The sequence below is a fragment of the Lepidochelys olivacea genome (assembly GCF_965140295.1).
Source record: "Lepidochelys olivacea isolate rLepOli2 genome assembly, chromosome: 3".
NCBI classification, from domain to species: Eukaryota; Metazoa; Chordata; order Testudines; family Cheloniidae; genus Lepidochelys; species Lepidochelys olivacea.
The window spans coordinates 162358079-162383965 of NC_140413.1; the positions used below are offsets into that span (position 1 = coordinate 162358079).

At 37.2% G+C, this 25887-nt stretch overlaps 1 protein-coding gene across 7 annotated transcripts in view; it reads right to left on the minus strand.

The window, feature by feature from the left end:
• Nucleotides 1-1322: 1322 nt before the first annotated feature.
• Nucleotides 1323-25887, minus strand: part of MARK1 (microtubule affinity regulating kinase 1) — a 121210-nt gene continuing 96645 nt past the window's right edge. For 2 of the 7 annotated variants that reach the window (XM_084624173.1, XM_084624177.1), the window contains exons 13-18: nt 25093-25286; nt 21242-21342; nt 14287-14448; nt 13268-13522; nt 8278-8322; nt 1323-5196 (exon numbers count right to left, since the gene is read on the minus strand). In XM_084624173.1, the coding sequence (XP_084480299.1) occupies nt 4842-5196; nt 8278-8322; nt 13268-13522; nt 14287-14448; nt 21242-21342; nt 25093-25286 (1112 nt within the window). In that variant the 3' untranslated portion in view covers nt 1323-4841. The remainder of the gene's footprint in view (nt 5197-8277; nt 8323-13267; nt 13523-14286; nt 14449-21241; nt 21343-25092; nt 25287-25887) is intronic. The other 5 variants (XM_084624174.1, XM_084624176.1, XM_084624175.1 and 2 more) reach the window with 5 other exon arrangements.

A 25887-nucleotide genomic window follows, 5' to 3' on the forward strand; every position in this document is an offset into this window, starting at 1 on the left:
CCATCCTTTGGTCCCTAATCCCTTTAGGATCCCTTGATAAGGGATCAGGGCTAACCCAGGAAGAACAGAGGGTTTAAAAGGCCAGTTTGTAAGTGACCAGAGGAGCAGCAAGCAGGGGAGTTTAGGGAGGAAGTGTGGGTCTGATACACCTAACTTTCTCTAAACTTAGGCCAATAAACTGCCCCTCACCCCCCCCCCCAAAAATCCACAAAACAAAAAGAATGCAGGCAGAAGTTCAGCAGCAGAGTTGGGGCTATCCAGTTTATTGCACTGAACATAGCATGTATGATTACCTGTCTTGTGGGCAGGTGGCATATATGTTCATTCACTGCAAAAGCTCATGGCCCTCAGCGACTGAGTATGCGCTCTTCAGACTAGAGTGGTTGAACTGAAGGAGCTAAGAGAGATAGGAATTTACATAGGTAAGACTCTCAGGGACCCAGTAGAGCAGTCCCATCCTCAGTCTGACAGCCTCTGTGCTATTGAGAAGGATGAAAGTCTCAGGGAAGGAGAACATCAAGCTGGAGCGAGATCCCATAGTTGGGATCCTCCTTCCAGATGATGTCATGGTATCTTCTCTCCCAGAGGACATCTTTCTGAGGATACCAAGGGAGCCCTGTTATTAGGAAGAGACAGGTAATAGTAAGAGGGATTCAATTATTAGAATTATAGCTAGTTGGTTTGTGATGAGTGGGAGAACCGCACGATGAATTGTCTGCTGGGTGGAAAGATTGCAGACCTCTCAAGTCTAACCAGACTTATGTGCAGTGCTGGGGAGGAGCTGATGGTCATGGTACATGTAGGTACCAATGACATAGGGAAAGGTAGGAGGGGTCATGGGAGGTCAAATTTAGGCTGCTATGCAAGAGATTAAAGTTCAGGACCTCCACGGTAGCATTCTCTGAAATGCTCCCCGTTCCATGTCAGGGCCACCTAGACAGGCAGAACTGCAGGGTCTCAATGTGTGGATGAGAGGATGGTATTCAGAGAAGAGGTTTAGGTTTATTAGGAACTAGGGACCTTTTGGGAAGGAAGGAGCCTATACAGGAATGATGGGCTCCACCTAAACCAAACTGCTGGCATGGAAAATTAAAAAGGTCATAGAGGATACAAGCCAGTAGGGGAAAGGTGACAAGTGTGGAGGAGCACATGGTTCGGACAGATACATTCCATAGGCGGGGATTTATTAAAGGGGATACTCTATGTCCTAATAAAGAGGAGAGGATAGAAGTTGATAAAGTACAGGTGGGAAGTGAAGAGAAACAGTCAAACAAAAAAGAGTCCCATTCAATTACATCACATGAAGGCAGATGCGTAAATATTGACACATTTTAATAAGTGCTTGTATACAAACCCTAGAAGTCTAAATACTAAAATGGGTGAATTAGAGCGCTTGGTAGTAAATAAAGACAATTGATATAACAGACATCACAGAAACTTGGTGAAATGATGATAGTCAATGGGACACGGTAATACTCGGGTACAAAATATACAGGAATGACAGAGTAGGTCGTGCTGGTGGGGGAGTAGCACTGTATGTGAAAGAAAACACAGTCAAACATACTAACAATCTTAAATGAAACAAGTTGTACCTCAGAATTTCTATGGATAGAAATTCCATGCTTGAATAATAAGAGTGTAGCAGTAGAAATGGAGTACCGATCACCTGATCAGGATGGTGATGGTGACTGTGAAGTGTTCACGGAGTTTAGAGAGGGTACAAAAACAGAAATCCAATAAAAAATGGGGGTGGGACCAGTGCTGTTCAACATATTCAGAAGTGATCTGGGAAAAAGGGGTAAAAGTGAGGTGGCAAAGTTTGCAGATGATACAAAATTACTCAACATAATTAAGTCCAAAGCAGCATGCAAAGAGTTATGAAGAGATCTCACAAAACTGAATGACTTGGCAAGAAAATGGCAGATGAAATTCAATGTTGATAAGTGCAAAGTAATGGACATTGGAAAACATAATCCTGACTACACATACAAAATTATGCTTACCACTCAAGAAACTGATTTTGGAGTCATTGCAGATAGTTCTCTGAAAAGGTCTGCTCAATGGGCAGCAGCAGTCAAAAAAGCTAATACAATGTTAGGAACTATTAGGAAAGGGATAGATAAGACAGAAAGTACCATAATGCCACTATACAGCTCCATGGTACACCCACACCTTGAATACTGGGTGCAGTTCTGGTTTCCCCATCTCAAAAAAGTTGTATTAGAATTGGAAAAAGTACTGAGAAGGGCAATACAAATGATTAGGGGTATGGAACAGCTTCCATATGAGAAAAGATTAAAAAGACTGTTCAGCTTGGAAAAGAGAGAACTGAGGGGGGATATGAATGGCATGGAAAAAAAATGTTATTTATCCCTTCCCATATCATATTAACCAGGGGTCACCCAATGAAATTAGTAAACTGCAGGATTAACACAAACAAAAGGAAGCATTTCTTCACACAACACACAGTCAACCTGTGGAACTCGTTGCCAGAGAATGTCGTGAAGGCCAAAAGTATAACTGCGTTCAAAAAAAAAAAATTTAGGTAAGTTCATGGAGGATACGTCCATCAATGACTATTAGCCAAGATGGTCAGGGACGAAACCCTGTGTTCTGGTTGTCCCTATATCTAACTGCTAGAAACTGGGACTGGATGCCAGGGAATTGATCACTCAATAAATTGCCCTGTTCTGTTCACTCTGATGCATCTGGCACTTTCAGAAGACATGATACTGGGCTAGATGGCCCATTGGTCTGACCCAGTATGGTCGTTCTTACGATTCATGGATAAATTGCATAGATATCTAAATCATTCCTGAAGCAGATTTGTGGGGAACATATGAAGGAGCTCCTTGGGCAACTAAGAGATTACTTACAAAAACTGGGACATGGATCTAGATGTGTACCAATGATGCAATTCTATAAGATGCAAAGCACCCTGAACCCCCACTGGCACCTTCTAGAAGATGCTCAGCACTTTGATCAGTGGGACCATAAAAATTATGCAGGGATTGATTTTGCGCAACACAGACATTTTTTTGTAAACCAAAGGAACAAATAAAATACATAACTGCAAAAGAGACCTCTAAGACTGTTGCATAATAAAAATATCTCCTTGGAATAGGTTTTCATTTTGATTAAGGGCAAACGACAAGCGCTTTAGTATGAGAACTGTTCAAGTAAGTTTTAATAGAGTGCACCAGTGAAAGTGAATCAAGATGACTTGCATCAAAATTTGTTTGAATAAACACCAGGTAAAAAGGGGCTACAGTTGTTTCTTTCCAAACACCACCCTTTTTCTAAGGCAACAATACACGTTCATTTCAGAATATAACTGTTACAGAAAGCTACATCACAGTATAGTACAGCATGTAAAATCCACCTCTGTCAAGAAGCCATTATTGAATGGCATATTAGCTACACTTACAGCCTTCTAATTTAGAGTTACAGTTTACCACAGCTTTAAATTTTTTTTTAAAGTGACAGATTTTGAATGAACTTTCTATTCTCCACGAGAGTGTGCATATAGGGGGATATTACAGTAATTACGACATTAAATAACATTGCACAACCAACCTCTATGGTTAATTCAGTACAAAAGAACAAGTATTAAAAGGTACCATTACTAGTGGTTTTACATAGTTTATATTACTAATTATGGAAGGAAATTTTTTTTCCATAGGCAAATGCCTAAATTACAAAGCTGCACATTACAGGCATAATGATGTGGTATAAATACAAGAAATCTGGTAAAATATTAAACACAAACAAGTTACATGGGAACAAATTGTACAATCACATAAGATAAATCAACCATTATTGTTTAGTAGTAAAGTATCATAAGGAATTGCATGTTGTCTTTGGGGGCAAATATTCCAAAAGCCATTTAAATTCCTGAGGTGGTATAATTAACTCATACAATTGGTCAACACTTCAAATTATTTTGTGCTATGAAACAGTCCCAACATTAATATATTTCCACACACTAGAATTTGCAATATATTGAAGGCAGCAAACAAGTGATATTTTACATCATATTATTTAAATGAAATAATTTACTCTTCTCCATTTTGATGCTACATTTTCAATGGGCCATGAGAGTAAGCATTATAATTTGCACACAAAACATTACCTAGATGGGATTTCTGTTCCCCAGCAGCTCTCAGCCGGCCCAAGGCAAAATAATCTTTTTAAATCTGTAAGTGCCAACACTGTAAACATGTTTGTATTTTTCAGCTAAATACTGTCCAATAGCAAGGATAAGAACCAAAAACATAAGTAGGAACAGTTTTGTGTACCACAAAAGCCGATTTATCGACTTCTGATTCAAATTCACATATGATTTTTAAATAACTAAAAATGGTCATGCTACAGTTGTGAAAACTATTTTTTGTGCATTTTGACTCTGGACACAGTTTTAAAAAATGCATGATAGAAGAATTATTAAAACCACCAAAAATGTAAATAGTGATAGGGAAGAACTTTTTCAACTCAAAGCATCAAACATACACTTTTGTGCAGAAATCTAGACAACTATACAAGATCTGTATTTAAGCAATCATCTTTTTTATTATACAACTCTATGAACATAAAATGAACAGAATGCTCTATATACTTACCTGTACATGTGAACATAACTTCTTTAGCTACAGTTATTTAGTATAGGTCATACTGAATTTAATTTTACAATTCAGAATAACTATGTATAACCTTATTGCAATAGGGACAATTTCTACATGAGGAGTTTCACAGGCCAATCACACTAGGCGTAACCAGTACATTCAAAACGTAAGTGTAGTTCACGTATGAATTTTCCCTGATCCCATAAATTTAGTTTCTCTTTACAGCTTAAGCTCATTTGCAATTTTGGATGCAATGTTCTTAAATGCAATAGACGTCCCAGATATTCTCTTGAAGCGGACTCCATTGAGTGACAATCGTGGCAATTTGCAGACTTCCATCTCCCATTGAACAAGACTATCCTGTCGTGCATCACCATGAACACAGAAGAGCAAAAACCTCTCTTTTTGTTCATAGTCACAGTTATTAGCATCTAACACTTTTCGAATCTCTCTCATCATATCATTCGGGTCCATGGAACTAGTGGTCTTCATACTCCACGTGAATCGCAAAGAACGTGGTTTGGAATCTTTGCTATCCTCCTTTTCTCGGTCTTTTGGTTCCCCAGAAGCACTCCTGGGGAGAGAAACATGTTGCATACTCAAAAGTAAAATCCATACAATAGATACAAGTGCTAGAAGGTAATAAAGTTTAAGAAAATCCTAACTATAATACAGTAAAGCTGTGTTATCCGGCACTTTACCAACCAGAAAGCTCTAGAAACTGGCATTTCAGGAGGGGGTTAGGGGCGCGGGCTCAGGGAGGGAGTTTGGATGCGGGAGGGAGCTTAGGGCAGAGGGTTGGGGCGCAGGAGGTGTTTTGAGGTGCCAGATCCAGACGGCGTTCACCTTGGACGACTCCCCACAGGCAGTGACATGTCCCTGCTGTTCCTAGGCAGAGGAGCGGCCACAGAGGCTCTGTGCGTTGCCCCTACCCCATCCCGAGTGCTGGCTCCGCAGCTCCCATTGGCCAGGAGCTGCACCTCTGCCTAGGAGCAGAAGGGACATATTGCCACTTGCGGGGAGCTGCCAGAGGTGAGTGCCGCCAGGACCCGGCTCCCCGCAACCCCTCCCATGCCCCAACCCCCTGCCCCAAGCCCCCTCCTGCACCCAAACTCCCTCCCAGAGCCCGCACCCCAACCCCCAGCCTTGAGCCCCCTCCCACACCCAAACTCCCTCCCATTTAGTTAATCAGAATTTTTGACTTACCGGCACCCCCCATTCCCCCAACATGCCGGATAACAAAACTTTTTTTGTATATGCAATGGAAACTACAGATACACATCCCTCTGCTCTGCTGTAGCAGGAGACAGTGCAATCTACATTTTAAAAAGTATCTTTTGAGTTCTACTGAGCTCATCATTTGGAGCATACATCAACAAAAGGTATTAATTTGTGGGACACAAGGTCTGGATGTGTAAACATGCTGTAAAAGCAGCAAAGGAAGGAAACCCACCCTGCATTCCACACAAAAGTTTTCGCTTTCATGCTTGTGCATGAAGAGAAACTCATTTCCTATATTTACAAATTGGGGAGCATTATGCTCACAATTAACCCAACCTGTTTTTACAAATTCTTTAGGGACTTTTGACCCTTCTTTCTCCTCTTTTTTAAAGTGACCTTATATTTTTGCAACATCCTATTTTAACTGATGCAGTAGAATTTTATATTACAATTACTCAACTGGGTGGGCAAACAGCTTCTATGTCTCTCATAACAGTACAAAGCCAGAAGACACGGAACAGAATAGTGAAAAAGAGACAAAAAAATGTCATTTTAGCTGATAAAATGACAGATAAAATCCCAAGTAATTATCTTCTAATGAACACAAACAGTGGGACTATAAAGCTTCTTTACCCATCAGATCACTCAACATAGGTAAGTTTGGAACACAGTTTTTTAAAATAGTGCTCATTTAAAAAGAGTTCCAGATTCTGCTGTTTCTTTTCCCAGATGCCCGAGAGCTGCTGATGCTATCACCCACTATTGAGGAGGGGGTGTTTCCTTGGCAGGGTCTGTTAAACGAAGAGCGGAGGTTAATTCCAGACCAGATTTTCCTCACCCTCATTTTCCCCATTTCCTTTCCTTGCATCCCTGCTGTTCTCCTTTCATTTCCCACCTCCTATCCACTTGTACTTCTTGGGCAAGCAACTTAGTTCCCAAAGCACTGCCTAACTCAATTACACTAAGGCCACCACGGCTGGGCAAGGCCCTTTACGACAGCCATTACTGGTATTATTTTTACTTCAACTGTGCCAGTTGTTCTACAAACACATAGGAAAGCAGTCTCTTCCCCTATATTTAAAGTGCTCTTGTCAACAACGAGGTTCCCCCCGGAAACAAAGATAACCTGCCACTTCATTTAATAAACTTTTCACTATTCAGAGCAGAACCACTCTAAATAGCTGTAAAAAAAAGCATGCTTTTTAAACATTAAAAATTGATGGTTTATTTTCATTGCTGCCACCACAGAGCCACCTCAGTATAGAAGACTTGGCACAGCAGCGCAGTCGAGGTTTGGACTCGGCTTGCATTTCAGGAAGTGGCCTGATGCCCAAAACATACTAGGCTGGAGGATAACCAGGAGGCAGCAGCAGAGATTGCTGGAGAACAGGAATGAGTGGTGAAATCCACTGCCATGCTTAATTAACTTAACAGACCTGACTATACTACAGGGTCAGCAGCACAGCAGCGTAAGGACATAGGAGGAAAAAAAAATGCTGAAACAGGTAATTCAAAACCATACACAGTATATTAGTTATACTAAGCAACATATACTGTTTAAAGAGCTGCTGCTCTTTTAAATACAGATGTTTATTAAATGTTTTCTCTTAGAAAGAAGCCATTCTTTTTTGTAATTAACCATTTTAGAGTATAACAACAACTGCAGTGTGTGTTCACTGTTTATTCATTAGAGGCTTCATGAATGTACACCTGCTTTACCAAACACATTAAAAAGGCAGAGTCAACATGCTGAGACATGCTAGAAGAGAACGTATACTGAGAGGTGAACACGCTGTACAGTATGTTATTGCTTATGTTACAGCTACAGTTTTGTTTGTGTGTGTAGTGATTGCCACACAAAGTCAATATTTACAATTACCACCCAACAATATCTGAATACCACTGTTCTTTTTAAGTGTAAAGAACCACAGACACCTCAGACATTGCAGGGTGATCACTGTTGGTGAACAGTGACTTTTAAATGATGAATACAATATGTGACTATATTAAATATTTTTACACTACATGTACATATTAAGTATTAACCTATATATTTGCTACTTAAATCTATATTATATTAAATAATATTAAACATAAGAAGATAAGTTTAAAGAAGAGCCTTATGATTTGGTTTAATCTTGTAGCTGGGATTGCTTTCATAGTAATGTGTTAACTTATCAAGTTTGCTTCTTTACAAAATGTACAATACAAAACACAGTTTTGAACATATATCTACAAGTATTTAAAAATCAAAAAGTGAATTTCCAGGGAATTAAGAGGGATGGGCAAAGACCCACCGCAAAACAGAACATTTTAAAAATACAAGTTATCTAGGCACTATTCTATTTTAAATCCTGGTTAAAAATCTTTCAGAAATCACTTTAACTTTTAACACAAAGGACCTAGCAGCGAAGTATTAATTGTGGCTCCTCACCTTGAGGTGTCAGTTCTGCCACTGGCTTCGCCTTCACTTGGATCCCTCAAAACAAAGTTAAGGTTGAGATTCAATGATAAAGACGAAAAATAGAAGTCAAGAGAACCCATATCTATAACAGAGTTAAAGTAACTACAGAGCAAAATTCAGCATAAAAATGTTGTATTTACTAATTTTTGTTAAGTACTGTTTTTCAGCTGCAAGTTTGACTTCCCTTTATGATACCTCAATTTATTGCAACCCTGATAAGTAATTTTTTTTTTTAAACTCTTGGTAAGGTTAGCATAAGTTACAGAGTTCTGGCCTAATACAGACTGAAAAATGGCCATATATGATTCCAATAAGTATAGTTATAGCACTTTAGTCAACAAGGACCTGAACCAGAGAGGTGCTATGTGCCCTCAACTACTACTGAAGCCAAATATAGCTAGCTGCAAGTGCTCAGCTCCTCTCTGGGTCAGGCCCTTGGGCTCCAATCCTGGAAACATTAGGCATCTGTTTAGCTTTAAGCATGGTTACATATTTAGAGCTAAGCATATGCCCATGAGTTTCTTGGATCAACCCGAGACCCTAATTCAAAAGGTTACATATGCATCTGTTTAACTTTAAACGAACAAATTATCCCATTGAATTCAACAGCACTACTGATGGGCTTTAAGTTAGGCAGGTGCTTAGGTACCTTGCTGAATTGGCGTCATGATTTGTAAAATAATTACTTAACAATATGCTTTAGTAGCCTCTGACTATTTGAAAAAAAAAAAAAGATATGTACAATGCATATTATGTAAGCCAAGGTATCAAAATCTGATAAGTGGGTATATTCCCAGTGCTGCAGTACAAGCATTTTAGTAAATATTTTAAAAGATTTATTTAATCCAGCACATAACACCCTTCAAAATTATTATATATAAACACCTAGGTAACTGACCCTCTAGAAAGTATAATTTGGCACAAATTGTTAATACACATTTCAACAAAAAGCCTCAATACTCTGTACCCTAAGCAAGCTGCATTTTAACTAATGTCTAAAAGCATTTACTTTATATAAATACCCTACATGCTTACCAGAAAAACACATACAATTGACAGAATAAAATAAAAACAATCCTTCTGGACACCTTTGTAAACAGTATACATATAAAACTATTGCTTACTAGGGTAATGTTTTATATTATTCAAAGACATTAAGAAATAAATTATCAACATCAAGACTGAGACAACCCAAACACAGTCAAAACAGTTAACATCAGATTGGTAGAATATAACAAAATATCTTTGAGGCAAGCACCCCCATTAATGATCTGAGAAGTAGGGAATGTCAAGCTTTTGGTTTGATGAAATGATTAACACTACTGAGAAACAATTCTAACCACCTGTTTTTGGCGTGTGTGTTTTTTTAAAAAAGGGTTAACAGCAAAATGTCTGAGGTTTGAAAATTTAGGACTTGTAGTCACGGACACCAAGAAAACACCAAAAGGTAGCTTTTTCTTAGAATTTTAGCACTATAATTAATAATCAGATCTAAAACAAAAACAAATCCTCCATCATGCACAGAAGTAATTTTTTGTTAAAGTTTGATTTAATTAGGAGACCGAACACTGTCAGTGTGTTCTATATAAATCTATCGCTAACTGCATATGATGAAAAATGTCAAGTCTAAACTGGCTACAAAAAAAAAATCACCATTCTTCACAACGTTACATGCATACCATTTGATTTAATATAGCCTCAGAATGACATTTATAATGACAAACAAGTAATGTATCCTCCTGAAATGATTAATTACTTAGTGGAAAATGCACTTCACCCCATTTGGAATTTTGTTGCCCAAATGGAATGACAGAGCACTTTGTAGTGGGTTGTAATGTTGAGAAAGAGAACAGAAAATGAAAACGTTTTCACTATATATATATGCCGCTAATGCCATTAACGTAGGTTCAGATTTCTGTATCTTCAAGTTTGGAAGAAATTCTGGCAAAGGTAGATTATAATACATCTTATTTGGACAATTAACCACACATTGTCAGCATCTTAGATTAATATTATTTTAAGAGGATCAGACTGATTTTTATTTTGAACCTATCATGCTATTTAATTTCATCTCCCCCATCACATTTTGTTCATGAGATCAGTGTGCTTCTTGTCATCTTGTAACTATTCTTATATTAAAATGGCAAGTGTCACTTATGAAGGGATTTAAGACTAGAAAGCATATCTGGAATTTAATATAGGATATTATGATTCTTCAAAGAAAGCAAAGATCTATGGGATTTAATTCTGTTGGGAAATTGACAGTTCTGCAGTAGAGTGCTATTTGTAACCTCTGTAATTTTCCTACTACTTCCTGAAAACTGTAGGTAAATCCCTGCAGGTGTTTCAAACTCAAATCAATTGATCAGCTACTGCCAGACATAAGTGAAATGTGAAAATTAAATTTTCTTGTAAGAAAGCTTTAAAGATAATCATGTAAATAGTCACTTAAGATAAAATAATTTATCTATATATCTTATGCTTTTCTACAGCATCCATCATGGTTATATGTAAACACTGATGCGCTTCCTTGACTTTCAGATTCTTTATTAATTGCTTCAAAAATAAGTTTAAATGAAAGAAAAAAGGTTACTTAATGTTGACACCAATGAGGATTTCCAGATGCTAGCAGTCAGTGTACACTTTTACATGTCATTTTTACTGTGCTCAATGAGAAACCAAAATTCTCTACAATAACCTCTGAATAGGGAAAACACTGATTTTGTCTGAACAGAGAGAGTTCTCCAGTGATTATTAATCTTGCTATTGTAGGAATGGTCTTTGTAATTAATTACACCTATATCACTTGATTACAATTCATCATTAAAATGTAAATGTTCTCTTTAATGTTACATGATAATTTGTTTAATGAGAGCATATCAATTTTGCAGATGGAGAGACTTTTCATGTATAAATCAAACTATCCTTTCAGTTGTTCAACCAAACCCCATTTTTATTATTTTTATTATAGTGATGTAAATAGGAAAACACTGTAGTTACTGCATGAAACATGTGACTATTTTGTTTAGGGCTGTCGATTAATCGCAGTTAACTCAGGCGATTACCTCAAAAAATTAAATTGCTATTAAAAAAATTAACTGTGATTAATCGCACTGTTAAACTATATAATACCAATTCAAATGTATTAAATATTTTTGGATGTTTTTCTACATTTTCAATATTGATTTCTATTACAACACAACTCAAAGTGTACAGTGCTCACTTTATATTAACTAATGAGTTAATAACAAATATTTGCACTGTAAAAATGATAAACAAAAGAAATAGTACTTTTCAATTCACCTCATAAAAGTAGGGTAGTGCAATCTCTTTATCGTGAAAGTATAACTTACAAATGTAGATTTTTTTTGTTACATAACTGCACTCAAAAACAAAACCATGTAAAACTTTAGAGCCTACAAGTCCACTCAGTCCTACTTCTTGTTCAGCCAATCGCTAAGAGAAACAAGTTTGTTTATATTTACGGGAGATACTGCTGCCTGTTTCTTATTTACAATGTCACCTGAAAGTGAGAACAGGTATTCACATGGCACTTTTGTAGCCCATGTTGCAAGGTATTTGTGGGCCAGATATGCTAAACATTCATATGCCCTTTCATACTTTGGCCACCATTCCAGAGGACATATTTCCACGCTCGTCAAAAAAATAATGCGTTAATTAAATTTGTGACTGAACTCCTTGGGGGATAATTGTATGTCTCCTTTTCTGTTTTACCCACATTCTGCCATATATTTCATATTATAGCAGTCTTGGATGATGACCTAGCACATGTTCATTTTAAAAACACTTTCACAGCAGATTTGACAAAATGCAAAGAATATACCAATGTGAGATTTCTAAAAATAGTTAAAGCACTTGACCGAAGGTTTAAGAATCTGAAGTGCCTTCCGAAATCTGAGAGGGACGAGGTGTGAAGCATGCTTTGAGAAGTCTTAAAAGAGCAACACTCCAATGTGGAAACTACAGAACACGAACCACCAAAAGAGCAAATCAACCTTCTGCTGGTGGCATCTGACTCAGATGATGAAAATGAACATGCATCAGCACGCACTGCTTTGGATTGTTATCGAGCAGAACCACTCATCGGCATGGACACATGTCCTCTGGGGTAGTGGCTGAAACATGAAGGGACATATGAATCTTTAATGCATCTGGCATATAAATATCTTGTGACGCCGGCTACAACAGTACCATGTGAACGCCTGTTCTCATTTTCAGGTGACATTGTAAACAAAAAGCAGGCAGTGTTATCGCCTGCAAATTTTAACCAAACTTGTTTGTCTGAGCAATTGGCTGAACAAGAAGTAGAACTGAGTGGACTTGTAATCTCTAAAGTTTTACATTGTTTTACTTTTGAATGCAGGGGGTTTTTGTCCAAAATTCTACATTTGTGAGTTCAACTTTCATGATAAAGAGATTGCACTACAGTACTTGTATTAGGTGAACTGAAAAATTTCCATTTCTTTTGTTTTTTACAGTGCAAACATTTGTAAATCAAAAATATATATAAAGTGAGTACTGTACACTTTGTATGCTGTGTTGTAATTAAAATCAATGTATTTGAAAATGTAAAAAACATCCAAAAATATTTAAATAAATGGTATTCTATTATTGTTAATCATGAGATTAATTTTTTTAATCGCTGGACAGCCCTAATTTTGTTCTTTTAAGATAAAGAAGCAAGAGAATGGCTGGCCAAATCTGGATGGCTATAATACAGAAAAAAGCAAAGCTAAGCAGGTTCTGAAAGGGTAAAACAAAGCAAGAAGATAATCCTATTCTAATTAAATTTACATTTATGCTAGATTGTCATACTGGAAATCCTCTAAAAAGAATTAAGAATTTGAAAAATAAATCTCATTTATTATCTTAGAGGAAGTGAAAAATATACAGGAAATAAAGCAAACAAAAAAATTTCACAGAAAAGTCTGGTACTAACCTGCGAACAAACTTGGAAGTTATCTTGCTTATAATACCAGTTGACGTGCCCCTTCTAGCATGTGCAAATGCACCAGTTTCATGTGAAGGTGAGGCAGGTGGTCCATTGTAAGTGGCATTACGCCGCTCCCGTAGCTGCTCACCATGGAAAGTGCTTCGACTTGAACTCCCACGAGGAAAGCGGGTTCGGTCTGGGGTAGTAGTGCTAATGCTATGAGCTGACGGGGAAGCAGCAGGCACTCTCTGAGTTGCACTGCTGGGAAAACAGAAGAATGCTTAACACAGGACAACCTCCCATATATAAATAAAAATAAATAACTTCTCTTAACATGTGGTTTCAGAGTAGCAGCCGTGTTAGTCTGTATTCGCAAAAAAAAAGAATTTGGGAGACTCTTCACTCCTCCTATAAAAAAAAAAAAATGCTAACTGATTCCAAACTCTAATACACACAAGTCAGGTGGTCAGAGCTGAAATCTTTCCAGCATTCTCCTTGAGGGAACACAGCTGAAAAAAGCCACATACCACCTCACCCCACCACACACACACACACAAAAATATATATTATTGTGATACCAGTTTTAAGCCCTTGACACTAAAGATGAGATTTTATAGTGCTTTTCCTGACACCAATAGGTGCAAAGTAATCTTCAGTGCTAACAGGTTTAAAATTTATAATTCAGTTTAAATATGTCCGCATATCTACTCTATGGGTTGAGTCTGCATCAGATAAGCATGTAGCTATTGCGGTTTTCCAGGAATTATCTGATGACAGAGATCTAGTTCAGAGACATGAATTTATTGTGTGATATGAGCAAAACATGATGTGTCATGGTCAAAACTGAATCTAAACAATATGTAGCATTGTTACTCAAATTAATACAATTTTAAAACTCTACTGGAGTACTGTATGATGTAATACATTAAGAGTATATACACTATATTAATATATTTATGTTTACAATAGTTTGTACAGAATTTTGAAGATGTAGAACACTATGCAAATGCTAAGTATTATGTTACCTCGGTCGATAAGCTTCAGTGCCATCTTTGATGGTTGGCAGCGTAACTTTTATAGGATGACCAGAGGCAGACATAGATTTCTGGTGTCGAGGTCGTGTTGATACAGCAGATGCAACAGCAGAGCCTGCAGAAGATGTGCTACTCGCAGACATTTCTGTTAGGCTTTTATCACAAGAAAGGCAGGAGGGCCACAACAGTAAGAAAAAACACGTTAGATGTGCTTAAAAGTCAATTCCAACAACAGAAAAGTTTATGTCAAACCCTGAAACTAGATAAAAACTCTTCAATAAAATTACAAAACAAAACAAACCAAACCAACAGACTTACAATGATTAGTCACAGAAACAATGTTATTCTTGGTAAAAATGCATGTTTTTGCAATCACTTTCTATGGAAAAAATCTCATTCGAGGATGCTGCGGGATGGCTTTTGATTGCTTACATTCATATAGATAAGACTATTTTTCTTTAAATAGACGAGAAGCTAAAGAATAACTTTTTTCAGTAAGTTTACCAGCATACTGTCCATTATAACTTTCCCTAACTTTAACTGTTTGGGCTTAAATGCTAGGTGTCTAGCCTCAGTCTGATTTTTTTGTGTGGGGAAAACTTCATCCAAAACAGTTTGGTTGTTTCTCAGAATGACACGAGCAAAAAATACCTTTTCCCATTGAGAAACAGTCTGACACTTTTTTTTTTTTTTAAATGAAAACTCTAGTACCCTTATGCTTTCCAGCAGGCACTTGAAATTGGTCAGAGACGTACCTTCTACAGTTCTTGTGAAAATCTGCCCCAATTTGGTCAAGTTAACAGCCTTTCAAATATCTCAGTTTACACACACTCATTAGAGACTTGTTAGATTTTAGCATCTAAAATCTCCAAAGATAGTATGTGATCATGTAATTAAAGACTGTATCATAATGTATGTGCACAGAGGTGCCAAATTAAGGCTGTTCAGACAACTCTAATTCTGGCATTGCCTAACTTTTCAGTGCTTGATGTTGCATCTTATATACTCTTTTAATGTAGTCTCTCTCTCTCGCTCACTCACACACACACACTTACTTTCACATACCGAATATTTCCATCAGAAGTTGATCATCCTGAGAATGTGCCTCATGTATCACATTACTGCCTCAAACTTGCACCTCTGGAGCCATAGGCTCAAATAGTTATTGCTTTTTTAGTCACCAGTGGACATTTATTCACCTATCAAAGTGACCACTCAATTTTTCATAATTCATAGTCTCTGCTTAGTTTGTCACAAGACTGAAATAAGCAAAACCACTGCAAGTCAGGACTGGAGTACAGGGTATTGGGCAGAGGTGTATGGAGAAGATGATCCTATACTGCTTGCAACAGTTACCAAAGATAACTAACGTCAGAATTGACTCACTTTTATGCTCCCAATTGAAATACTAAATACAAACTGAACATCAAATGTGTGTAGCTAGTAATTGAAATTTCCCTAAGTCAACCACTTCTTACAAGCACTGACAATCTACATTAACAGTTAGGAAATACTCACTTTTTATATTGCAGATTTCTAAATTAATGGATAGTAACCAACACATAAAAAGACTCTGATGTTAACAAAAGCACAAGGATTTTAGCTTTTGGATCAGATAGATTATCCTACAAAGAAGCTCATAGGAGCAGACTGCAATAAGTTAAAAACCTCAGTCGAATTCTCCTCATGAGGTTTTTAGGAAATCTCCCCCTTTAGTGGAAAGAGCTTTGAAGGTCTCAGAGTACATAAGGGCAAGGCCTCCTAACCCTACAGATCCAAGGTATCCACCAGGAAGACAACCAGATAATCCTAAGGCAGGAGCCATCACGAATGGATAGCAGTCCCTCTGCATAAATGAGATGGCACTTCTGGCCCCTGGCAACGTTGCTCATGTAGTGTGGACCCCTGCAACTATACCCACAGAAGAGACTCCACATAAGGAGCTGGTATTCCACATAAATTCAGGAGTAACCAGAGGACCAGTATTCCCCAAATACTGGCAGGTTCCCCAAAACTCTTTAGAGGAAAGCACCATGGAACATCAGCAGAGGGATTCCTTGGAAGGGCAAAAGGGTAATTTCACAAAGGAAGCACCCTTGTGCATACTTGAAGAGTGGGGATCTTAGGAGTGTGTCTCTATTTGCATAAACCGAGTGGACAGTCCAATAAATATAACTGAGGAAACGAAATTATAAAATGGGCTGGGGAGAGGGGGGCGGAGTTAGACACTTCAGAGGTGGAATATACTGGTGTACAATAACTGTAAGCAAGCATGCTGATTCAAAAACTATTGTTAACATTTTAAATAAATCCTTCTCCAATTATTTTGAATTGTAGAGAAAAGAGCAATGAGTCAAGGTAACCTAGAGAAAATCAACTACAGTCAAACTCAGAGCTCACCCAGTAAATATTTAGCAAGTGGAGACCTCCCCATTTCTATATTTTCCCCAGATTTAAATTTCTTTATTTAAATATTTTAACAATACGGTGTTCCTTCTTGCTGCCTCTCAGTTTGAATGTTTCACACTGATGTGGTGCATATTCTGCAATATAGCAAGCAGAATTTTTCCCAAGAAAATGAAATGCTTTCACAGTAATCAATCTTCCAAAAAGAGATCAAATGTTAAACACAGCTTGGAATTCTGACAGATCTGGAAGAAAGCTGACTACATAAATACTGTGCTTATTCAGAAAAATGTAGTGACAATAATACTTTAAAAGCTAGTAAAAACAGATTGAAAGAAATGCTATTTATGGACTCACTATCTGTCCACATAATTGCATGTCACAGATAACCAAAAGGACTAGTGGACTGAGTACAGAACAGTAGAGAAAACTTCGTTCTCTTGTCCCTATTGTACTCTGATAACTACAACCATGTCACCAATACTACTCCACGAGCTTAGCATTTAGTAATTGTTGCTATATAAATAGATTTCTTCCACGCTTCCTGAGATCTAGACCTTACACAAATTATTCAGGCTCCAACTACTCAAGAAAGGCTTCCAGTCAAAAAGCTGTTTGACGGGAAATTGGGTTTTTAATAAAACAAAGATTTTGGGGAAAGAGTTTGCTTTTCGCAGAAAATTTAGAATTGTCATAAAAAAACACCTAAATATTGCCTTGATGGTGATATAGTTAGACCAAGGACCGTGGTTTGTAGAGGAGAAGGGGAATTTAAGGCACCCATATTAAAACTTCAGTGAGGTAATGCAACAGCATTTCAAAATTGAAATGTTTCTGTATTTGCCAAAATTTTTTGGTATTCAAATTTCCACTAAAAATCAAAATTTTCTACAGTAAGAAGAAACGTTTTCGACTACTTCTAATTAAATTTTCCAAATATCAACTAGTTAGCTTTGTTACATAAAAAAAATAAAAGTTAAATCTACCTGAAAGAAGAAATGGAAATTGCAAAACATAAGTAGTCTTACCATATTTTGGATTTGAATTTTTGAATACTTGGGTATTTCTAAGGCAACTATCACAATGCTATCTAAGCACCCTACAAATTACTTCAACCGTCTTGCTACACCATGCTTTACTGAAACCCTTAAACACCACAAAGTTATACATTAGCTCTTTAAAAAAGCCCATTTTCACTATTCAAAGCATACAACAAGAGGGCAGAGAGCACTGTAGTTTTAAGAAGCATTCTATTACTTGAAAAATACCACAGCATCAGAACTCCTGGCTGCCGTGCTGCATAGACTCCATGAGATGAAGTCCCTGTAGGAAAATTTTACAACTTAAAAAAAACATTTGTTTTGTTTTGAATAAAAGAATTTTCAAATGAGCTTTGAAACTGAAAAAAGCTTTAAGAGCTATAAAAGCAAGCCAGAGGGAGTTACTTCTCAGACATAATGAGTCTAATATCACAGATGGGGTTTCAAAGTCTTCACATGACCCCCACAAGAACCAGGGTCCTGTCCCATGAGGCCAGAGTACTTCAAATGACGATACCGTACATTCAACAAGAGAACATTCTTTCCCCAACTTCCTAGAACAGACACAGTGGTGGTTTTGCCCTTAGGACAGCTGGGGCACCACTCCATTCTTTTTTCTTTTCTTTCTTTTTAATTAGAGAAATAAAGTTTCCTTTACATCTCTTCCATACATCATTTATAGCTGTCAATTAAACACACCCCTTCATGCTATATTCACGCATGGGAATCTGTGCTAGTACTTCAGTGCCTTCTGTACACACTAAGCGGACTGAAGCAGCCGCAGGACTTCACTGAATAGTCTGTCAGCCCCATTGAAGGGCACCAGGAGTCACTTATAAAACTCTCCTACATATGTGCATCTCATGTAAATTATCGTGTTGCCCCAAAAATTTAGGCTCAGGGGTGTCTCTGGATGGAGAACTACAGTGTTATGGATTTTGTAAACCAAATTCAAGTGGTCAAAACTGGACTACTGCTTCGTGTCCAAGAATTTTTAGACCCTTCACGTAAAATGTTTAGCTTCACCAAAGCACGAATGAACTCCATCAAGAATGCAGAACAATAGTCCCAAAGCTAACTTACACCAGACAGAAATTGTTACAATATAGTGTGTTGTAGAAAAGCCAAAGAACAGAAACACATGAAACGGTAGCTGAACAAGATTTTTTCCTTTCATCTTTCAGAATGCAGTTTCATAAGAAACCAAGCACATGACAAAAAGCCAGCCTTCTCTCAAAAAGAAAAATCACAGAAAATTAATAATAAATCATAAAAAATAATAAGTTGCCCAGGATGGTCTGCCTCCCAAATGGATTCCCTCTACAGGGAAGTAATGTGGATCCTGGGGAAGCAAACACTCCCAGTGGCTGCATTTGGGGATGGGGAAGCCAAGAGAGAATTGATTCAAGTAGTCTGGGCGATTGCTTCTGAAATTGTTTCTGCAGCACTACATGGCTTACAAGGGGTAATGGGTCACCCAGAGCCAGGATATTTGAACGAACAGATGGCAGGACGGGAGAGCAACGCAGCTGGCAGGGACAAGTGTGACCATAGCTATGAGAGAAGTTCTATAAATTTTGTGCAATTTCAGGAGCAGGGAGGACCTGTCACCAATATGGCCCAGTATGGAGGAACAGGTGCTGCAGCATACAGTGCTGTTAGCAACCAGGCTAGTGGTATCAACAATTTCCACTCGCCTATCAGCCCTTACACTTGTCAATATGCTGAATAGGTACCAAGATCATTGTAGCAGGTTTTTAGTTTGGAGGTTTCTAGCAGGGTGGTCTCAAAGCACTGGCCCTAGGGAGGTTACATATTGTCCCATCACTGTTAATAAGCTTAGGGATCTGGTGCAGATCCTGGAGCCCATACATCATTGTGGACAAGAGGCAGCCTCGTTCAGTGCGGCATTTCTGGTAGTATTTTCTGCGACTTTTAGGATCAGAGAACCTGGGTCCTGGGTCCTGCAGGGACTCTTGTAGAAGAGCTCTGGCACTGAGGGATAAACATTGGGTGGGGGAGTCTGGGATATTAATTTTGAAGAGGTCAAAAATGGATCAAGAAGGCCAACATAAATACAGTATCTCTTCATAATCGTGGGCAATTAAGAATAATAGATCGTAAAAAATAATAAGTTGCCTATATACTGAACTATATAGTTAAATAATCTATCTAAAAGAAAACATATCAATATTTTGTGCAATCAGAAAATTATGATCTATTAGATATTTTAAACTTAAAACTATTTTACCCTATTTTAAACCACCACCTTGTTCTAATATGCAGCAAGGAAGCTCATCAGTAACCAAAATATGATTCTTACCATGGAAAGAATGGATGTCCAGTCCTCTATAGATTCAGATGGAAAACTGGATCTACTGGTTACATTATACCCATGAGCTCAAAAACTTATTTGTAATCCATCCTTCTGTGCTCATTATATAGTATTGTTAAAATGTTTTAAGTGTCATCAAAAATAGTTTAAAAAAATCACTTTTCCCCGCCTTTCAGATGTTACATGGTCCTTTATATATGCAAATTAACAACCCTATCCTTCAGGAATTCAAAGAAAAATACTGACTGGGCAGTGAAATTGATCAATATGAAACTTCCAACACTCGTGAAACCATAAGAGCAGATAATGGAAACACAGTTCGTTTACTGGCTTTACTTTGATGGGGCTTTTCCACCCTTTTCAACTTTACGGTTTTACATTTAAGTACAGCACTCAGATGCATGTAGGTTAGTGCTTTAAAAATACAAAAGAATTCGTATGCTCCTTCAAATAAATCTCGATATAAATTTTAGAGATACACTTTGCACTTAAGTCAGACACTGTAAATTACAACTCCTACAGGTATTTTATGAATATAATTTAAGCCAAAAGTAATTTTAATGGTCTGTGTCCATTAATGTGCAAGAGGTTTCGTTAAAAAAATTAAAAATATTTAATGCACAGTATTCACCCCAACTACCAGATACAGTAAAAGGGCAGAGTCAATTACAGAATTATTTGGGACAAATGAGATAAGCAAGACTCACAAAGCTCTTTTATGCCCGTTAGATAGTTACATCTTATTCAGTAGTTATTAGGGAACTTAAAAAACAAACAAACAAACAAAAACTTTGCTATAGTGTAAGAAAGAGCCATCCTCTGGATCATCCAGAATATTTTATGTCTGAATTGTTTTGTCTATTTAGATTGCAAACTCTTCAGTCTCTCTCTTGTACTCTTTGTACAGTGATAGAGGCAACTCCTGACAATATTATTGCTTGGAGATGATTAAAGGCAGAGTCATAATATTTGTCTAACTTTGTCATAATTTGTCTACGTATGACAAATATTCAGGCACAAACTTTTCTGCAAGATAAAACAAACGTGTAAAGTTTAACTTGCTCCACACCATCTTTCGAAAGTATATTGGCTAAATGTTTGTTTTTAACTCCTGTGATATACCTCAGCACAAACTCTCAGATTTTTGGCTAAGTCAACTGAGTACCTGTTATCTTTCCCATTCTGTATCGCAGAATAGCGATCTGAAGACCGCTCACAAACATACGTGTTCCTTCTGGTCATTCCACCAACAGGAAATACATTGTTCTAGAAGGAGAATAAAAATGAGTAAAGACAGATACAGTTAATTAATATTTACACAATTTAAATGAAGTTATCCAGAAAAACACAGATCAGCATATTAGAATATATTTGATTTAAAAATGTGGCATCTAAATTCCAGACCAGTGGTTTTCGACCTTTTTTCATTCGCAGATCCCTAAAAGATTTCGAATGGAGGTGTGGTTCCCTTTGGAAATCTTAGACAGTCTCTGGACCCCCACAGATCACAGGTTGAAAACCACTGCTCTATGGTAACAACCTTTCATGGACCCCTTAGCCATAGTCTGTGGACCCCCAGAGGCTGTGGACCACAAGTTGAAAACCACTGTTCTAGACTGTGTGAGAGAAGACATTAAATGTACAGAACAACTTAATTAAATCTGTTGACACGAAGTACTTATTTGATCTATCCATTTCTAATGCTCCCATCACCATGCTGTGTAGGCCCCACTGGAATGCACTGAATAAAAGCAAGGAAAAGTGTAGTTAAGGGGAAAACTTGCTTTATTAACATCCAATTCCTGCACACAATAAAGAAGTCCTATAGGCCTTGATAATCCAACGCGACTGGGACATCCACACAGAAGTCACACTGAAGTCAACAGAACTCCATGCAAGTTTAAGGGCTTGCCTGTGTAGATTTAGTTGCCCTCAGAGCTTCAATCCTACAATTTGTTGCCCTTTGTTGAGAATGACAAAAATCTTTCAATATGCACTGCAGTATTCAATTTCAGTATTCAGCTGAAGTCAGGAATGAACAAGAACTAAGTAGGATTTTGTCCTTAGCCATCATAGTGACGGGTGCCAAATAAATATGTGTAATATTAATAGTAAGAAAAAAATTATCATTGTTTTCTTTGCTAGTTAAATGTGCTCTCCTACCTAAAACCTATTTTTAAAATGTTTCGGACAGTTAATTGTCTCTTAAAGAGCTAATTATAGTATAAAAATTTCAAGTAAAATTTTTAGTTTTTAGATCGGATTAATTGAATTTTGATTTTTCAAAATGTTTGTGTAGTCAGACAGGTTAACATTAATTCATAATTACATGTTAAAATAATTACTGTACTATAAGATAGAATGAAGTTTGTAAACACGCAGTACATCTTATAAAGTGTTTTGGAAAATATACTACACTAATACAGGTTTCAGAGTAACAGCCGTGTTAGTCTGTATTCGCAAAAAAAAAAAAAAAAAAGGAGTACTTGTGGCACCTTAGAGACTAACCAATTTATTTGAGCATAAGCTTTTGTGAGCTACAGCATCCGATGAAGTGAGCTGTAGCTCACGAAAGCTTATGCTCAAATAAATTGGTTAGTCTCTAAGGTGCCACAAGTACTCCTTTTCTTTACACTAATACAGATTATTATATTTCAGCATGGCTGATTAAAACACCCCACAATCTATGTAAACACAGGAAAGCATGAGGAATAGACTGTGGTCGTAAGACAGACAGTTACTTCAGCAAGGACAAGGCACACGAACACTTGGGTCCATACTTTCATCCATTCTAAAATTATAAAAAATCTTTCATACACAATGGGAAATTTGGGATAGCTGCTATGAATTTTAAATACTGTGTATAGTAGAATCATAGAATCGTAGGACTGGAAGGGACCTTAAGAGATCTTCTAGCCCAGTCCCCTGCACTCAAGGCAGGGCTAAGTATTATCTAGACCATCCATGACAGGTGTTTGTCCAACATGCTCTTAAAAATCTCCAAGTACTACTGTTATGCTTATGTATCAACATGTTAAAGGCACAAAACCAGGCATATTTATTTGTACAGTGCCATGGCATGCATAGTTCTTTACAGCCAAGAAGAGGGCAGGTTCTTCTCTCTTGAAAGTTTCATAAGTTTTGTTTATTCTTTTAAACACGCCTTACGGCTTATGTATTTTTTACTCTTTTAATGATATATTTGAAGTGTGCTTTTTATTTTTTAAATTTACAAACAAGGGGGCCTTTGGACCCAGATAATCTTGAAGTATGAATTGTTGCACAGGAGTTTACATTTTCAAGTCAATCCACTGCATTTTTGATGCTCTTTTAAAAGTAAGCTGAAGCTGCTCTTGAAAGAAACTGAAGTTATGCTGTTTTGAATACAGTACAACTGCCTCCTTTATCCCCCCTCACACCATAGGACAAAAACAGCAAAGAACTATTGAGTAATTTTTACGGTTTACTCATATAATGCTATTTTATAATATAGGTTAACCAACTGCAAGACTTGGTTTTAAACTAAACTGTTACATAATAGGAGTCAATGTGTGATAGGGACGATAAACATTTTCTAACAAATCTAGTCTTTCCCACCACCATGTTAGCCTTAAAATGATTCAGAAATGGGTGAATTTTTTTTCAACCCATCCCTCTTTGGCAAATTACAGTTAAAAATTAATTTTTTTACGAACAAGTTATATAGAAAGAGGGAATTTATAAAGGAAATGGTTGTTCAACCTTAACTACAGCTGTAATATCAGATGCCACTACATCTTAATCTCGCTCATCATGAAACCTCTTTCACAAGTGCTCTAAAATAGTAACAGATTTACAATGAACAATCACTGTAGTGATTATTAGCAAGTAAATCAATTTCTCACTTTATCACTAGGATACTTTATTTAATTAGTTCACTGTAAGCAAAGAAATGCTTTTGACATATCAGTTTACAACACACATCAGCATAATCAGTTTTTGAGAGATACAGTTTTGGGAAAGCATGGAAGATTTACAATCCAATGTAATCTAATCTCACAGGACAGAAAGTTCCAGTATATGTTCCACACAGCCACCACTTCGAGTCCCCCCCCAGGGAGAGATTTTTAAACAAAACAAAGGTTTAAAAGCAGCTATGTGACGTATTGCAGACACCGTCTGTGAGAGGAAGGAATCCTTATAATTTAGCAGATTTAAAAGTTGATTTTGTCTGAAGAGAGAATTTCTTTAGCAGTGGCATGGATTCCATCCTTGGAATCCAACATGGAGGTCACAGTGTACTAAATCCCAATGGCGAAAGCAAATTCTTACAGTCTATCACATGGATACTTTTTGCCTGACCGCACTGTACAAGCACTATCATCTTGATACTTAATACAGTTTTTGTCTTCTCTTGAAAAAGACAGCACAGGTTTGATTCACATTACAAAATCTAAGACTTCTGTACTACAAGTAATTTTCTTATTATGAGTTCATGCTTTTAAATGAGGTATTAGGCATGCCTGTAAAGGTAACAAGCAAAAAATTTTGACTGTATGCCCTGAAGACCCATGATACTGCACAAGCCTGCCAACATTTTAGGTTAGAATATTAAAGTATAAGAAAAAATGCTTCCAATAACTAGTCCAACAGCTGTCTGGAAGCTTTTATTTTGTTTATTTTATTCACCCCAAAAGGAGATGCACCATTCCCATAGACACCGCAATACCAAGTCGATGCCTGGGGTGGACAGAGCAAGCTCCTATTTCAGCTCCCTGTTTGAAAAAATCAATTTAATATAAAGTCCTCAAATAAAGGACATATCAGATATTAAACTGAAAAGAACAGATAACTTAGAAGATAAATTATTTTATTTTTAAAAAGCATATACAGCATAGCTTCTTATTGGTACACAGGAATAGGCTACAAAAATACACATGTAACAGAATATTCACTAACTAATATAAGGCTAATGCCTATATAAGATGCCAAGTATATAGCAGATATTGCCCCAGCTGATTTAAAAAACACACTCACACTTGGAATTGCAGGCACTTTCTTTCTTTCTGGACCTACAAGTGGACTTGCTGCCATTTCTCCTTTGGATCCAACTGTAGTGCTGCTAAGTTTACGCGACACATCTTTGTCCCATTCCTCTTTCTGTTCACTTTCCACACTATTTGCCTGAGCCCTTTTTGTGTATGATACAGCAGGAGGAATTGATGGACCAACTGTCAAATAAAAACAAAATTATACTATCTAAAAACAATCATTGCTTCTCCCTCAGTCAATGCACTCTGAAGTATGATTCTCTACACATGGGAAAGAAAACCTTTGGAATGATAGTAAGACTGCAAGGTTGGTGTATATGCTACCTGTAAAATATGATAGTTACATACATTAAGTTATCTTTAAATAAATTTGAACCACCTGTCTCTTCATTATAAATTTGAAGACATGTAGTGTACATTCAGTACTTCCTATTTCATTTATAAGTTTCTACTTATATTTTAGTTCTAATTTTAACCGATTTTAACCCTCAAATTGCTAAAAAACAAAGCAAAGAAAATGGGATGGGCAACATGATAAAAGGGAAACTGTTCAAATTATTTAAAAACTTATTTTCATTTTTTAAAACCTTTCCCTATTCTAGGGTGGCCACTTACGCATTCCCAGAATACTGGACAATCCAATACATTTGGGAATGGTGTGGGCCCATTCCCACCGGTGTGGGCCCATCTCCATCAGTGTGACCTTGCAATCACCATCTGTGCAAGGTCATGTGCAGGATCCCCGTACGCACGGGGGCAAAATGAGCAGGGTCACACAGAC